At 42.2% G+C, this 18401-nt stretch overlaps 1 protein-coding gene across 4 annotated transcripts in view; it reads left to right on the forward strand.

Moving 5' to 3' along the window:
- Window positions 1-18401, forward strand: part of ENPP2 (ectonucleotide pyrophosphatase/phosphodiesterase 2) — a 107697-nt gene that overhangs the window by 38817 nt on the left and 50479 nt on the right. For all 4 annotated transcript variants that reach the window (XM_060243271.1, XM_060243272.1, XM_060243273.1 and 1 more), the window contains exons 6-11: window positions 419-516; window positions 2242-2321; window positions 4418-4537; window positions 8947-9002; window positions 11723-11788; window positions 12365-12437. In XM_060243271.1, the coding sequence (XP_060099254.1) occupies window positions 419-516; window positions 2242-2321; window positions 4418-4537; window positions 8947-9002; window positions 11723-11788; window positions 12365-12437 (493 nt within the window). The remainder of the gene's footprint in view (window positions 1-418; window positions 517-2241; window positions 2322-4417; window positions 4538-8946; window positions 9003-11722; window positions 11789-12364; window positions 12438-18401) is intronic.

Consider the following 18401-nt stretch of genomic DNA (forward strand, 5'->3'; position numbering starts at 1 on the left):
ATCAGGATCTCTGTGCAAGTGCAGCTGGGTCCTTGGAGCCCTGCCAGCCAGCCGGGGAGCTGCCAGGGCTGAGCTGGAATGCTGACATAGGCAGGCGGAACGCTGCCCTGCCCAGCCGAAACAGCATTCCGGTGCATTTCAGCTCAAAAAAAGCCCTGACGGTGTTCACAAGTATTCACATAGCTCATGTTCGCACAGTGAAGTGAGTTTTGTGACAGAGTGGAGATTTGAACCTGACACTCTAACCACTGCAACATACTGTCTGGATGTCCCTAGCAGCTTTCCTCATGGGATCTTTCCAGGTTGAGTTGCCCAAGAATCCTCCAGAAGTCTCAGCTGGCTTTGTATTTCCGATCATTCTCTCTTTCTGCCATGTGGTCTTCAGCCTATAATTCACAAATGTATTTTTACACTTCAGTTTTCTTCGCCCTCCTTTGATCATCTTCTCTGTTGATGGCTTCCGAGCATCCTATATGAAGAAAGGTGATAAAGTGATGCGCAACATTGAAAAACTAAGTAAGCATACTATCTCTCTTTCTTTTCTACACTGCTTTTAGTGTTTATATAGCAATGTGGATATATGTCTATGCTACAGCTTTGTGGAGCATCTATACTAGCTTAACTGTCACGGCTTCCTGCAAAGAATTCATGGATTCCTGAGCAAATCAGGACAAACCTGTGATTTGCTGTGCCGCAGTGTAAACCTGGGTTTACACTGCGGCGCAGCAAATTGCGGGTTTGCCCTGCGCAAAATGGCAGCGCAGAGCAACTGGTGTGAAATTGCCAGATTGCTCGGCAGAGAAACGGAAGCCTGGCACAGAGCAAGATCTAGTGCAGAATCAGCCTATAAAAATGTTGCATGCTCAGTCTGGTTACATCACTTAAATATCTCATGCAGCTCAATATGCTTAAACCTTTGTTATTTTCTGAATGGTTAAACCAGTAATAGAGGAATGTGATGTTTGCAGCTTGCTCAGAAAGCCAACAAAAGTTTCCTCAGTGGGGCATATGCACTATCAAAACTGTATTTAAATCTATTGTTTTATTGCTCTCCAGATAGAGACTTGTAGATTTTAAAAAAGGCAATGCATTTAGAAGAAACACACTGCCTTGCTCTATACAATGGGTTCTTTTATATAGTTCATGTTGTAAATGTATACAGTTTCCAGCAGTTAAATTTTGCTGTAGTGAGTTTGGTACAGGAGTCCTGTATATGTTTAAATGATATTTAACTGTGACACCTTTTGGTGTTTACTTTTGTTTAGACCCATTCTGCTTTATAATATACCAGGGGTGGCCAAACTTGCTTAATGTAAGAGCAACATAGAATAAATGTAAGATGTTTGAGAGTTGCAAGACAGGAACATCAGACGTTTGAGAGTTGCAAGGTGGAAGGAAGGAAGGGAGGAAGGAAGATAGATGAGGGAGGGAGAGGTGGAAATAAAGCAACTTTAAATGCATTGTCCAAGCCACTGGCTGGCTTGGAGAAGTGATTTAAAGAGACAAATACCTTCACCAAGCTGGCTGACAGGACAATGGGGGCTTCAAGAGCCACACAAAATGTGTGAAACAGCCTGTCATGATCCCAGGCCTAGAGCAGCCTACAGGCTCCAGGGAAGCCTATGTTAGAGTAGCAACCAGGCCTGCATTTCCCAGGATCCCTTCTGTATCTCTGATTGGGTGGGCAGACATTTAGGAGGGAAAACTTGCCCAGTGAAGAAAAAAGGGATGAGACCTGGGTTGAAACAATAAAAGGCTCAGCTAGAGAGGGAGGGTTGTTCTCTCTGGAGAGGCTGCAGTCAGGAGGGTTCTCTCTGGAAAAGCCTGAGCTGGAGAGAAGGCTGCAGTCATGAGAGTTCCCTCATCCAAAGAGTGGTGAGTCAGTCAGAATTAGAGGAAGGGAGCATACAGTTAGTTGTGTCAGGGCTTTTATTTTCTTTGTACCACCTTTACTGTTTTTTCGCTTTCACTGTTGCACTAATAATTAAAATCACTTGTTGTCCTTGAGCACTTACAATAAACTTATTATTGTTATACTGCCTGGGTGCCCACATCTCTTCAGTCACAGATAGAAGGTGTTAATTAAGGAAGACACAGGGGTTAAGTGGGTGCTCTGGGCCCTCCCAGACTGACCCGTACCAGAGCGGTGGCAGCCAGTAGAGGCCCTTCCTGATCCCCTGCTTGTGATAGAGCCACAGTTTGGCCACCCTTGTAATATACCATCCTATATATTGTTTCCAGGATCCTGTGGAACTCATGCTCCATATATGAGACCTGTTTATCCTACAAAAACCTTCCCTAACTTGTATACCTTGGCAACAGTAAGTTATTTTTATTTGCTTTATGGATACATGATCTTATCTTTCTGTCAATCATAAAATGAGAAGAAGGGGAAAAAAGAAAACTTCTGAATGTAAACCTTTCTGGGGAGGGGCTGTGACAGTGGAGCATCTGCTTGGCATGCAGAAGGTCCTAGGTTCTATCCCTGGCATCTTCTGTTAAAAGGATCGGAAAGGAGGTGGTGTGAAAAACCTCAACTTGAGATCATGGAGAACCAATGCAAGTCTAAATAGGCGATAATGACCTTGATGGATCAAAAGTCTGATTCAATATAAGGCGGCTTCTTGCATGTGCATATGTAAATCAGCAAATGGTATTTTTACCATACTTTGAAGCAGGAATGAGAAAGGTTTGTTTCTCCACCTATCTGTCCCATGGCAAAGTTTGTAATTACTAGGGGTAAACAGACATGCTAAAGCCTGCAGAGTGGCACCATTGTGTATGAACTGCACCTTGGTCTGTGTTGGTGTAAACTAGGGTTACGAAGTCCCTCTACTGCTATGGTGGGGAACTCCTCTCATGCGAGCAAAGTGCATGGGGCACAATGACATAACCCAGAATTGACGTCATCCCCTGATTTTGAGGGCTCTTGTGCCAGGAGCACTCTAGGATTCACGGTAAAAACTCTATGGTACCATAGAGTTTTTCAGCGAATCCTAGAGTGCCCCTGGTGTGATGTGCCTGGTGCGATGACATCACTTCTGACACATTGCATGACAATAGGGCTCTTTGGGGGTGGGGATCCCCCCAGTGGCCTGCTCCATACTGGTGGGTTGGGGACACCCAAACCAGGGGATTCCCCATCCTGGCAGGAACTTGGCAGCCCTAGTGTAAACTGAAGTAGATTTCCCCCCTAGCTTATGGCCTTAGCCACTTTGCTAAGCAACAGTCAAGAAACTGATCAAAGCATTTTCCCTCCTGCTCTCTGCTATTAACTTTCAGAGATATGTCACACAGGATGTCTTAGCAAGACTTCTGTACTCATGCTTTTTGTTCTAGCCCGATTTCATCAGATCTCAGAAGCTAAGCAGGGTCAGCCCTAGTTAGTGTTTGGATGGGAGACCACTAAAGAGGTCCAGGGTTGCTTTGCAGGCACTGGCAAACTACCTCTAAACGTCTCTTGCCTTGAAAATCTTATGGGGTCACCATGAAGGTTGCCAGCTCCCAGGTGGGAGTAGGGGATCCCCTGATTTTGAGGGCTCTTGCCTGCTGCTGGCCTAGCAGAGGAAAGCTCCACCCTCAACAGCTGTGAGCCCACAGAACGTCCCTGGCATGATGATGTCACTTCCACATGATACCTCCATGTCAAGGATGTTGCATGTAGCAATGTTGCCATGCCCCCCACATTCCTGGACAGCTCCCCCCTCCAACCCTCTGCCAGTGTCAGGTAAGGACCTGGCAATCCTATTCACCATAGGTCAGCTGTGACTTGATGGCACTTTCCACCACAATGAGTATTCTGGCATGTGTGTAAATTATAAAAATATTTAATCTTCACCTGTAACTATATACATCTATGTAGGTGAAGTGCTTCTCATGTGTAAAGTGATTCTCACATTTTAGATGAGGGACAGAACATTTATTGAATGTTCTTTTAGTAGGCACTTGTGTTAATTGATAGTTGTGCTACTAGGCAGGAATAATGTACCAAAAAAGATAGATATATCCATTAATGTTAAACCACTATGTATACACCGATAAATGTTTAAACTGTTATTCACTACTCCACAGGCTTGTCTATAAATTGTCATAAAGATGTCAGACAGTACTTACAGGGAAAGAGATCTAATATTTATTTTGGATTTCACTTCATGAAGTATTTTATAAGATGAAACTTGGGGGAAAAATCCTCCTTGTTATACAATCAGCTGAAGTGATTGTATTCTCCTTTTAAACCTAGTAATTTTTGTACTGAAGTCATGTTGCCTAGTTAATAATCTACTTCATTACCTAACAGTATCAACACTTTTTAAAGTCCCTTTTGATTACAGCACTTATGCTATTAAAATGTCAACGAAATGTTGGGGACACAGAGTATACCAAGTTTTACTAATTCTAATTTTCCTTTTGTACAAAGGGACTCTACCCTGAATCTCATGGAATCATTGGCAATTCAATGTATGACCCTGTATTTGATGCAACCTTTAATCTCCGAGGCCGGGAGAAGTTCAACCACAGATGGTGGGGAGGACAACCAGTAAGTTTCAAAGTTTATGAAATGTAGCCAAAAATAACAGTTGTGTTTGTCTTTGTAGGGTAGGCAGCCTTCAGGTGAGGCCTGGAGAGGTCCCTATTGATCTCCAAATGACACCATTCAGTTCCCCTGGAGAAAATGGCTACTTTTGAGCCATTAGCATCACATCTCTTCTGAGCTCTCTCCCATCCCTGGACCCTGTCCTCCCCAAGCTCCACCCCCCAAAAACTCCTCAAGTATTTCCCTACCCTGAGCTGGCAACCCTAGCAGCCTCTTCTGTTGTTTCTTGACTACATGTTATAGGGCCAAGGTTAGCTGTGACTAGGACTGCAGTTTTATGTTAGGGAGAAAAGTTAGGGAAGTGAGAGCCAGCATGGTGTAGTGGTCACGAATGGCAGACTCTAATCTGGGGAGAACTAGGTTTGATTCCCCACTCCTCCATATGAAGCCTGCTGGGTGACCTTGGGCCTGTCAAAGTTTTTTCAAAACTCCCTCAACCTCACCTACCTCACAGGGTATCTGTTGTGGGGAAAGGAAAGGAAGGCCATTGTAAGCTGCTTTGAGACTCTTTCAGGTAGAGAAAAGTGGGGTATAGAAACCAACTCCTCCTCCTCCTCCTAATTCTGTCCTGTCAAGAAGAAAATATCCTGTTAGGGTTGTTGTTTTTCAGCCCCCTTTTCAAGTTCTAACTTTAAATTAAAATACAGCACAGCAATGCCAAGAGCATCGAAGGCTATCAGCTTTTGGAAGAACATAACATTACACCAGGGAGGTATCCATGTGACTATGGCTTTATCAGTTGCAGAAAGGGGGACTGGAAACAAGACCACATTTCTTTTCCTTTCAAAAGCCAAAGCTAACTCAAAGGGTCTGTTCACCTTGGAAGATTAATGTACGATTCTTGTCATCACAATGTCCAGCAAGGAACATGGTGTTTCTACAAGTGGTCAAAGCAAGTGATGCATTTTTTTCTGGACAAAAGGGACATGGAGCTCCCATTAACACATCTATTTTCCAGGCCCCTGGGGGGAAAAGAGCAATAAGGACTTTGATATTGCCCCACATTCTAGATAAGAACAGCAACAGGGTGGGCAGTGTGAAGTTTTAATTGCAGCTGAAATAGCAAATATCCAGGCAATGGAAGGAAAGTGGGTGATTATGATGTTAGTCAGGGCTTCTTTGTAGCAGGAACTCCTTTGTATATTAGACCTCACCTTCCTGACGTAGCCAATCCTTCTGGAGCTTACAGTAGGCCCTGTATTACCAGCCCTGTAAGCTCTTGGAGGATTGGCTACATCAGGGGTGTGTGGCCTAATATGCAAAGGAGCTCCTGCAAAAAAAAGCCCTGATGTTAGTTATGTAACGTTTGTGACTGATTAAGCCTCCATCAACGTTTCTTTCAAATGTTCCCCCCCCCCCTTTTGCTATGGACACTTCCTCATGTATGTTTGGACCCCTGTACCCACTGACCCCTGTCAGTGATAAGCAGGACCTGGTTCCTTATAATTCATTCTTTAAGACTTGTGATTCCCTAAAATGCATCCTCTAAGACTCTCTGTGCTTGAGCTTCTAGAAAACAATGTTTAATTTCTAGGCACATGCCATTTTTGCTGCTAGTCTGAGCCTTGTCTCCAGAGTCAAAACTTCTAAGAATCAGTTTGGTGTAGTGGTTAAGTGCGTGGTCTCTTATCTGGGAGAACCAGGTTTGATTCCCCACTCCTCCACTTGCAGCTGCTGGAATGGCCTTCGGTCAGCCCTAGCTCTTGTAGGAGTTGTCCTTGAAAGGGCAGCTTCTGTGAGAGCCCTCTCAGCCCCACCCACCTCACAGGGTGTCTGTTGTGGGGGAGGAAGGTAAAGGGGATTGTGACTGCTCTAAGACTCTGAGATTCAGAGTGAAGGGCAGGATATAAATCCATTATCATCATCATCTTCTTTTTCTCATTCGTTTACTAAATTTATCACCCCGCATCCCAAATCTTTCCCATCTAACTAAACGCATCTGTGCACCAGTTATGCACACTACAAAGCTCCATCCAGCCCAAACAAATCCGTGGCAGCCTTAGCCTACTTGTCCAAAGCCAGATTATTTAAGACAGGATAGCATCCATGTCAAAGGATGCTCAGGCTTTGATGATGCTCAAAGCAAAGAGGATTGCACAGCTGTGAAGCAACTACTGAGAAACACTTCTTGGTGATCTTGCCATCCCTGGAAAGGAGAAGAAGGCCTTGGCTGCACAGAGGCACAGGGTGACTGTAGGAGTTGAAAATGTTAAGTCAGAATCAGTGATTTAGGCTGAGATCTGAAAATAACAGAGGATCAGCATATATGCTGTGGCAGTAGTAGAATATTTTGCTCATCTTGCATCCTCTGAAGCATCAGGTCAAGGCCATGTGGAATTCACTGAGGCAGACAGGTAGTATATCCTTGGGGACTGCAAAAGTGAACCACAAGTTTGGAAACTGGCAAAGCAGGCTACAGTCTTTACTAGAGATGACCGCAAAGTGAACCACGAAACAAAATTTGTCATGAATTTTGCCCTGTTCTTGGTTCGCAAGCTGAAGTTTGTGATGGTTCTACCGTCATGAACTTCCATGAACTTTTAAAGCAGTTTGTGCAGTTCATGGATAGAGCAGAAAGCAGTCCCTTTAAACACTTGCTTTCTATTACCCCTGAAAAGCCACAAAAACAGCTTAGTGGTGGGGACGGGAGATGCTTCTCACCACTCAGCTGTTCCGTACTTTGTGCAGCCTCTTAAAACTCTAAAGGGACTGCAGAAGACAGCCCAAATAACAGCTAAGTGGCAGGGAGGCATTCTCTGTTAGTCTTTATTTTATTTATGGGTGTCAGTCTTTATTCTGTTAGATTTTTATCCCACCCTTCCCTGCATCCAAAGCTCAGGGCGGCTTACAATAATTAAAACCTTCCATCAGTTATACAACCGTAGTACATTGCAGACTCCTGCCATAGAAGATTAAGTAGCTAGAGTAATCTACAAAGCGCAGAGCCCTTGATAGTTCTTTGCCTAGCATATGTTAACGGCCTAGCATACGTTAAACTGCAAAGAGTCTGTATGTTGCTAACCTGTATGTTTATGTTTTTGAAACTTGACAAATGCACACTGGTGTTTTATGTAGAAAGATGGAGGGTCCTGAATGTAAACTGCATGCATATAAATGTCTGTTACATAATACTTGAACACCTGGAGGCTGTGTGAAGAGACCTTTAAAGTTTTCTTGTGGTGACCTTGCCTGTGCCAAACTGACCTTCTGCCTGGCCAGGAACGTAAGAACATAAGAGAAGCCATGTTGGATCAGGCCAATGGCCCATCCAGTCCAACACTCTGTATCACACAGTGGCCAAAAATTTATATATATATACACACACACACACACATACATACACACACACACTGTGGCTAATAGCCACTGATGGACCTCTGCTCCATATTTTTATCTAACCCCCTCTTGAAGCTGGCTATGCTTGTAGCCGCCACCACCTCCTTTGGCAGTGAATTCCACATGTTAATCACCCTTTGGGTGAAGAAGTACTTCCTTTTATCCATTCTAACCCGACTGCTCAGCAATTTCATCGAATGCCCACTAGTTCTTGTATTGTGAGAAAGGGAGAAAAGTACTTCTTTTTCTACCTTCTCCATCCCATGCATAATCTTGTCAACCTCTATCATGTCACCCCACAGTTGACGTTTCTCCAAGCTAAAGAGCCCCAAGCGTTTTAACCTTTCTTCATAGGGAAAGTGTTCCAAACCTGTAATCATTCTAGTTGCCCTTTTCTGCACTTTTTCCAATGCTATAATATCCTTTTTGAGGTGCGGTGAAAATTACACTTGTCAATGTGTGCTAAATGCAAAATTGCGCAAACCAAGATTGCTGCGGGCAGGGAGCCAACGTTTCCAGGCTTGTCCTGTGGCCTTCACAGGACAGATGGTTAGGTGAAGAGTCTAATTGATTCTATGGGAATTTTACATGTTGGAATCATGGTGCAATAAATTTAGAGGGCCCTATCAGGATTTTAGCTTCGTCCTTATAACACCGATTTGTTATATTTATTTTATTTTTATTTATTTTCGATTTATATCCCGCCCATTCCAAATGGCGGCTAACAATCATAATAAAACCAACATCTCAATTTCAGGTATAAAGCAATAGGACAAACAATTATAATTTAAAACAATTTAAAACAAAGTATTGGTCCTATACATAGATTCGGTACTCTGTTGATCAAACTTTTTAACTCCTTTGCAATATGAATGCTCCAATTTTAAGTGGCAGAAATTGAATCCAACTTTGGGGGGGGGGGAGAATGTGTTAATGACATTTAGTATTAATAATTGTTCTCTCTTGTGACCAAAAGTCTTGAGCCCTCTGTAATCTGCTTATATTTTCCTCATTAGATATGGATTACCGCTGCCAAGCAAGGGGTGAAAGCTGGTACATTCTTTTGGTCTACGTAAGTATTCTTTGTTTTCTGAACAGTGTGAGAGAGAATGCAGTGCACAGCCACAATATTAAACACCGGCTGAATTCAGATGTTACAAGAAAGTATAATTAAGCCATGATCGAGCATGGACATGGTTTGTAGCCATAGTTGTGTTGCTGTTTTCCTATCTCCCTCCTCTGGTTGACCAAGCTCTAATATTCCAGACCATCTGAATGCAGCTGCCTCAGCAAATTGGGAGTTTTAATGTAGTCCCAGAATTTTTAAAATTTTATTTATTTATTTTATCAAATTTATATCCTGCCCTCCCCTAATGAGCTCAGGGGGGCTAACAAAAGTTAAAAACCACATAGAATACTAAAAAACAATATACAGTAAAATCAGTTCTACACATTTTAACCATAAAATCCAAGATGCACGTTGGTGTTTCTCAATATCTGTATTTTCCAGTGGGACTGTCAGTGCTGTGGGACATTTGCTACTTCCCCTTAACTATTGAAGGCAAGCTTAAATAGTTTGGTCTTACAGGCCTGGCAGAACTGTGGCAGGTTCTGCAAGGCGCTGATGTTTTCGGGGAGGGCATTCCACAGAGCGGGAATTAAACTGGAATTTAGCAAAGGGTTAGAATCCCCGTTTGTGTTGCAGCTGGGGATATGAGACTTCAGTTTGCTAAGGTCCCTGCACTGAGATGTTACAGCAAATTGTAGCTTGATCTTCTCCACAAGTTTAAGTCAAACACTGAACGCAAAAGGGGAGGAGGAAGGGGAGCTTGGAAACAAGCTGTTTGTGCCTGACTACAGTTTGTCATAATGGCAGAAGGCAGGCAAAGTTGGATATAGAATGCTATTGAAATGACTGAGGTTCAGCTTCCACAGTAACAGGCTATAAATTTAGATTCAGGTGGATGGCTGTGTTGGTCTGAATCAACAGGGCAAAGTTGGGGTCCAGTGGCACTTTTAAGACCAACAAAGTTTAATTTGGGGTATAGTATTTAATACTTATACCTAGAATTAAACTTTGTTGGTCTTAAAAGTGCCGCTGGACTCAAACGTTAGGCTATAAAATTGGCACCCTGGGCTCCATCAGTTCAATAGCTTTCAAGTCAGGGAGATTTAGGGTTGCCAGCCCCCAGTGGGGGATCCCCTAGTTTTGGGAACTCTTGTCTGCCATGGACCAGCTGGCCGTTGGGGGAAGCGCCTAACCCTAAACAGGGGCATCGCTGTGTGACATCCCCAGTGTGATGACACTACCCAGAAGTGACGTCATTGTATTGGAGACTCTCTGGTATTTGGGCAAACTCTATGGTTTTGATGGCAAAAAACCCACAGAGTTTTGCTCAAATACTAGAGCATCAACGGCACGATGACATCACTTCTGGATGACTTTATCATGTCAGGGATAACACATGATGTCCCTGGCCACCCCTGGAATGCTCCCCCCAAATTCCCCTACCAGATGGGTGAGGGAACCTGGCAACCCTAGGTAGTATAAAGTTTTCTTTTCCCCCTCGCCCCTTCATAATTTGTGTCATTAAAAATGTGCCCTTTGTATTGACTCAAAAATGACTAGTATATGGTGCTTTTCCAAAATGTTCCGTTGCCTGTTACCTTATCTGATGAAGGGAGCTTTGGCTCTCAAAAGTTTATACCACAAAAATCTTGGTCTCTAAGGTGCTACTTGGCTACTTGCCCTTGATTCCCCACTCCTCCACTTGCAGCTGCTGGAATGGCCTTGGGTCAGCCATGGTTCTCACAGAGTTGTCCTTGAAAGGGTAGCTGCTGTGAGAAGTAGTAGTAGAAGAAGAAGATATTGAACTTATGTCCTGCCTTCCATTCCAAATCTCAGAGCGGCTCACAATCTCCTTTATCTTCCTCCCCCACAACAGACACCCTATGAGGTGGGTGAGGCTGAGAGGACTTACAGCAGCTGCCCTTTCAAGGACAGCCTCTGCCAGAGCTATGGCTGACCCACGGTCATTCCAGCAACTGCAAGTGGAGGAGTGGGGAATCAAATCCGGTTCTTCCAGATAGGAGTCCTCACACTTAACCACTACACAAAACTGGCTCTGTCAGCCCCACCCACCTCACATGGTGTCTATTGTGGGGGAGGAAGATAAAGGAGATGGTGAGCCACTCTGAGGTTCAGAGTGGAAGGTGGGATATATATCAATCATCATCATAATCATCTTCTTCTTCTCCATCTTTCATTAATAGGTATCTAAAGAAGTGAGCATACACACAAAAACGTATACCCAGAATTCAACCTTGTTGGTCTTAAAGGTGCCACTGGACTCAAATGTTCTGTTGCTTTATTTATTTATTTTATTTGTTTGTTTGTTTATAATTTAGATTTATATACCAGCCTTCTCTAAGTTCACTGACCAACACAGCTACCCAGCTGAATTTATCTCATTAATGTTTAAAACAGCTGTATTAAAAAGGTGGGTTTGGTGCCTATAGCCCCCTTGGGGTCTTTTGGAGAACTTTTAAAACTCTGCTTATCTTGAGTTGAATAGGGGTTGATTTACTCCATTTTTACCATTAGAAGTAAATCCCTCCCAAACACAGGCTAAATTTGCATGGTTGTTCCAATCTATTGAGTGAGCAATGGACACTTGTGAATAATGATGAGAATCTAATTAATGCGATCCTAACCAGAGTTGCATCTTTCTAAGCCCGTTGAACTCAGTGGTCTAGCTGATGCTTTATCCTGTTTCCTTTATTGCGGTCTAGTATGATTCCTCATGAACGCAGAATATTAACTATATTGCAATGGCTAGCACTTCCAGACCCTGAAAGGTAGGGGTTCCCCCCACTTTTCCTACCGTAGCTTTGTAAAAGAATACAATGCCAGTGTTGCCAGTTACCTTGATAGATGTTTAGATATGATCAACTACCTTTTGTGTCCTAGCAAGTTCATGACTTGAATGTCCTTTGATTATTGGCAAACATTTAATTGCATGGGTTAACGTTGTGCTGGTTAATGAGCGCCCCCCGCATCTTAATCCAGTTTAGCCTCATGTAAGCATTGCATGCTGAGGTTTGGGCCAGTGTCAAGATTTTTAACAGCGTATACATGGCACTGTAACATGCCAGGGGGCACAGACGTTGGAAATTGTTGCTTGTTCCGCTGCCCTCTCCGTTCTCTCTTATGAAACTTTTTCTCCATCTGTGTGTTTTGACCCTGTGTACTTCTCTGTATGCCTGCTAATATTTCAGAAAGTTATGGAACAACTAATTGTTTAATCAGGCTGCAGAAAACTCACAACTAAGTTGAAGTCTGTCCCCTACCCCCTTTCATAATGAAAGCTATGGTTGACTTGAGTCATGCTTTGAAGAACTGTTGTGGAATTGGTTTTTTTCCCTTTCTTTCAGACCTTATGTATATGCTTTCTATTCTGAACAACCAGATATTGCTGGCCACAGATACGGTCCTTTTAGCTCAGAGGTTAGTATAGTTCTTCTTATGTAAATGGAACACCCATCCTTGCTGACTTGTCGTGAGAGTATAACCTGCTGAAATGCTAATTCCTGCATCTGTGGATTCACTGTTCTCCTCTTTTGTAAGCATTGTAAGCACAAACTCCAGGGGTATATATTATGAATGGGCAGGAGAAACATTCCTACTGAAGGGACTGTTATGGGTCTTCATGGGAACCATCTCAGTTTATCAGCAAAGTTTATACGGCTCGCTCTTGAATATGCTGAAAAAAAAATCTCATTCCAATAAATTGTGCATGTTAGGTGGATTTGTTGTGGCCTCCCGTTTTATACTTTATAATTATAATCTTATTAATGTAGATGCATTTCTCTCACTCACAGATATCTCTTTTAAAGAAATTGATTTGTGTGGTTGGCATGGGTACAGAGTACATGGCTGTATTATTTTCCAATTCCAATTTCCAATTTTTTACAGTCAATTGACCAGCAATAACAGTATACAAAATCTCATAGTCACAGACCATAATTTCTGAGTACATAAAAGCATTCTCATATTCCACTATTGTTAAACCTTAAAAATGACATTATTAACCATCTCTACTTTGTTAAAAACTTCCGCTTATTTATGGCTAAAAAACAATATTTTGCTACTGTCTGAGTTACAGACTTCTTAGTATCTTCCAATAAGTAATTCAGTAGCATGACATCTGCAAATTTCAGATAATTATCCAGAGGTTTAAATTTAGAGAGTAATGGAAATATTAACTGATGTCTCTCTTTCGAATAGAACTCACAATGTAAAAGAATGTGAGTGACAGTGTATTATTTTATTGACTGTAAGTGGTCTAAAATGTGGTTGGAGAGGGAGAAAGAAGGCAGAAAGGTCTCTCCACCTGTTAATGCCTTGTAGATAGATCAGGATGGATAGGCATATGAGTCTCTAGTCGTAGAAAAGAGCAAAAGTCTAGTAGTAACACTGTTGTATATAGTGGGTTCTATGCATGGAAGAGTTGCAGGATGAGTGATAACAAGCTCTTTAATAAAAGTAGCATAGTATAAGGCTACATTACCAGACTGGGACCGGGGCCAACAGGGCCAAACTTATATACATCTCTGGGTTCCCGCACAAGCACATTATTGGGTCATTCAAACCGGTGGGGGCTTGTGATTAGTTCATGGTTGCAGGGATTTGGATCCAGCAGCCCTTTGTTCCCAAGTCCCCAAGCTCAGTCCATATGGCTCCAGGAGCCAGGCAGGAACACCCAAAGTCTTCCCTTGAGTCCACATACATAACAAGCACATTAAAGACTAACATTTGTGGCCCGGTAAGAGTTTTCATGAGTCACTTCTCATTTTTTCAGGCATCTGACTCACGAAGGCTCATACCCTGCCACAAATTTTGTTAATCTTTAAGGTTCTACTGGCCTCTTGCTCTTCTCTACCGTTACGCCTTGTGATATTAGTAGTCATTCTGTGGAGGTTTTTGCAGCAGTTAGAGAAAAGGCGGAGACAGATTTCTTGTATTGGTCAGTGTAATACAGTCCTTTGCAGTACTCCAGAGTACAAGAGGCCCCAAATCTATCTGGATGTATATTTGGGTTCTCTTCATACGAACCAAATTTTTTCCTTGATTTTGTTGATCATTTCTTTGGGGTAATAAATACCTTGTAATTAAGCACAGGTGCATCTCTTGTGCCGTTCTCACTGCTCAATTCCAGTGTCCCTCAATGATGTCCTTTGAAGCTCTTGTCTGGCAATGATCCACAAGACTAGCAGTGAGTTCTAGGCTTCCAGTATTGTATTTGTCACATGTCGGTCACTGCTATGTGTGATGTAGGGTTGCCAGGTGGCAGGTAACATTTGGTGGGAGACTGGAGGGCAGGCCATGGGAGGCACTGTTGGAGCAAAAATGTGACATCGCTTCCAGAGTGAATGTGGAAGTGATATCATTGTATCATCACAGTGCTCTAGGATTTTAGATTTTTATCATTGGGTGAATTTTAGGGCATCCTGTTGACACAGTGACATCGCTTTTGCATTTGCCCTGGAAGTAATATCCTACTATCACTCTGGCAGGGATTTTCAGTACATCACCACATATACTTCCCTATCTGCATGACAAACCTCTTTTGAAATTCAGGAGTTTCAAAAGTAGTGTTTGATAATGTCATGTCTGGGATACAAATGATAATATATAACATTCTGATTTCTTCAAATACTTGTTCAGTAACAAAGCCCCTGTATGATAAGCCACCGTTACAATATATTGGGAACAAAGGTTGACACATTTTCCAGCTGAAATCACAGCTGAGGTGATTTTTGAACCCAGTATTATGTGCACAGGGTGGATGGGAAAGCTAGTTAAATTTGTAATTGATTATAGACAAGGTTTGATGAGTAAATCATTTTACAGCACAACCCACAGGGAATAAAAAGTTTTCCTCTACACCTCCCTGCCTGCTTTTAGACAGGCATTCATTGTGTGTGGCATACTGGAAAATGCCTAATAAAGCTCTTTAAAGCATTCCTATTCAATTAGGAATTATTTTGAATAACTATATTGAACATCAAATTTTCATCTTGGTTTACATTTCTGGCAAATATCTTCCCCAGCAGCCATTTTGTTGTGCAATTGCAAATTGTCAGAAATTTGTATCCCTGTGCCTGATTTTTCGTGTTGTGTTGCAACAGGCTATTGAAGATACACATAGCTTGCAAATTGTTGAAGTAGTGAGCTAGCTTCTGAATAATTCTGAGTCATGTAATTATATCTGTGAGTTCACAAAAATCTTACTCACAATCCAGGATGACCTCCTTAATGGAAAGGTTTAAATAGATTTTCAGATTTAATCATATCTTTTAAGATTTAAATTGGGAAGTTTTAAACTGGGCATCTTTTATCACTGGTGTGCATGAATGGCTTCCAGGAGGCTCCTGCTGTGTTGGTAAAATATCTTAATGTGACTGAAGCTCTTTCCCATAGAATGATACCCCAAGCCTTCTGTATTATAAGATCACTTAAAGGTGATACAGGGCTGCCAACCTCCAGATGGAGCCTGGAGATCTCTCAGAAGTACAACTGACCTCCAGACTATAGAGATTGGTTCCTCCCGACAAAATGGCTGCTCCCGAGGCCCCTCCTTTTACTCTCCAAAGGCTCCACCCCCAAATCTTTTGAGTTTCCAGTTAATTGGGGAGGGAGCTCAGTGGGGGTGTGATATAGAGTCTGCCCTATGAAGCTGTCATTTCCTGTAGGAGAACTAATCTTTGCAGTACAGAGGCCTGTTCTCCCACTTCTGTGAAAGACCACCCACCCCCTGCCAGCTCTGCCCACCACCGCAACTGGCGGAAATGGATTATTATTGGGCAGATGGCATTGTCTGTACGTGATGATGTCACTTCTGGATTGCACCGGAAATCAGCTTAAATTAAAAGTTCTTTGGTTTTAGTCATCTTATTTTTTTTTTCTAGGACAAGTAAAGACATGTTTAGATCATCAATCTTTCCTCCAGATAGTTTGGCATTGGCTTTAGCTTTTTTAGATGTGATGGTTTTAGAACGTCATGTCTTTAAATTGGTGTTGCGTTTTAGGTTTTATGGATAATTTTTTGTTGTTGTTTTGGATAACTGGTTTTTAAGTGTGGTATTTGTTCTGCAGACAGCGTAAAACAAATTTTGAAAAACAAAACAGCAATAAAAATAAATCAGGTTGTTGTCCACAGATAATTAAACACTTTGTTTTAAGGTGACATTTTAATATGAGCACATATTTGTCACTCTGACTGCACACTTGGAGACCATGTGATTTATTCCATACATGAACGTTTTAATAAGCAACTACAGCTGTGCAAAAGTGCACAGATGTTGACTGATTAAGGGCAGGATATTTTTAAAGGATGGATAGGAAGTATTTAATGTTTCTCTTATTTTTTTTTTCTTTTTAAGGAAGTATGAATGTCTCATAAATCAGCTAGAAGGAAGGGCTCCATATCATACTTGAGCAACCTATTTGAGCTTGAAAGCAAACATTAGAGGGGGGAAAATAGCTTTCTTTTTTTATAACCTTCCTACACATTTATGTAAAATTTTATTCAAGGTATAAGCTTTTGTGTGCATGCACACTTCTTCAGATACACACAGATACACACAAGAGCTTATACCTTGAATAAAACTTTGTTGGTCTTAAAAGTGTCACTGAACTCAAACAGGTCCTATCTCACTGCCAGTGGGGGGATCTTGGACCAGTCTGGGAGCCTTCTGCTGTGTGTGCATAGTGCATAGGGTGCAGTGACATCACTTGGAAGCGACATCATCATGTCACTGACATTGCATGCAATGCTCTAGGTTTTGGGCAAAAACTCTATGGGGATTTTTTTGCTGCAAAACCAAAAAAAGCGATGACATCCCTGTTTGGGGGTAGGGTTTTCTCCACTGGCCAGCTGAAGGCCAGCAGATTGAAGCCCCAAAGACTGGGGGATGCCCTGACTGGACCGGAGGTCTAGCAACTTGAACTTCAGACCAACATGGCTGCCCACTTGAATACAACATGATTATGGTTATAACTAACCCCAAACAGGTACAGAGATAAGAAAAACTGGCTTTTATCCCCTACTTCTTCGACTTCATATTCTGTGTATTCTCTTTTATGAAAAGAAAGTCCTGCTGGATATGTTTTAAGAAAGTCCTGCTGGATATGTTTTATGTTTTAGTCACTGGATTTTATGGAAGATCTTAACCATAGCACCATCATCTTAACCTTAATGTAATTTTAATGATTTTAAGGATGATTTTATAACTGGAATTGTAATTATTGTATATGGTTTTATTGTACACTGTATTTACGTGTTGTGAGCTGCCCTGAGCCTGCTTGCGGGGAGGGCGGGATACAAATAAAAAGTATTATTATTATTATAAAAGGAATCAGGTGGCCTAAGGCATTTCCATCCCCTCTCCCATATTGTGTACAAATGACATCTGAGAGGCAGTGTTCCCTTTAAGCTGAGTTAGTGTGAGCTAGCTAACAATTTTTTAGCCTCCAGCTCACACATTTTTGTCTCAGCTCAGGAAAAATAGCCCTAGAGCAGGGGTGGCCAACGGTAGCTCTCCAGATGTTTTTTGCCTACAACTCCCATCAGCCCCAGCCAGCACGGCCAGTGACTGGGGCTGATGGGAGTTGTAGGCAAAAAACATCTGGAAAGCTATCGTTGGCCACTCCTGCCCTAGAGCAAGCTAATTTATGCAACTTTTAATGCCAGTAGCTCACAAAGTAGAATTTTTGCTCACAAGGCTTCACAGCTTAAAGGGAACATTGCTGAGAGGTTCTTGAAAAGAATCAGTTATACCCAAGCTGAAATGGGAGAGGGGGAGAAGCATTGCAAGTTAAATATTCTGGAGGTCTAAAGGAACCCAAATAGCAACAGCTTCTGCATAACACAGTAATTGTTCTGTTTTGACATTCATGTTTGGTATTATCACTTCATCTTCAGGTTTTGTTGTTTTACCTCCAGATTTTAGACAGCTGATGTAGCATGGTATTGCATGGTGTGGCATAGCAAATGCTAGTTATAAAGGAGTTATTTGTTTTCTTCATGCAGAAATAGGTAATTTTAACTGCTTTAAAAATGCATAGATGAGTATAATATAGTGGGTTCAATGCAAGGAGGAGACACGGTTGCGGTGATAACAGCTCTCTTTATTAGTTACAGCATGGGAATGGCTGAACTAGAAGACTGCTGAACTGGGCCAAAGGGGCCAACTATATACACTTCAAGGTTCCCACTCTAGGACACCATTGGATCATTCAAACCAGCAGGGGGCCCGTGATTGGAGCAGGGCAGCGGAGATTTGGATCCTACTGCCCATGGTTCCTGAGTCCCCAAGCTCCAATGAGCCAGGCAGGAACACTAGTAATAATATACATTAGTCCACATACACAACAATGAGGCTCGGGAGTATAACTAGAAATTATTAG

The sequence above is a fragment of the Heteronotia binoei genome, chromosome 7 (assembly GCF_032191835.1).
Source record: "Heteronotia binoei isolate CCM8104 ecotype False Entrance Well chromosome 7, APGP_CSIRO_Hbin_v1, whole genome shotgun sequence".
Classification (NCBI taxonomy): Eukaryota; Metazoa; Chordata; class Lepidosauria; order Squamata; family Gekkonidae; genus Heteronotia; species Heteronotia binoei.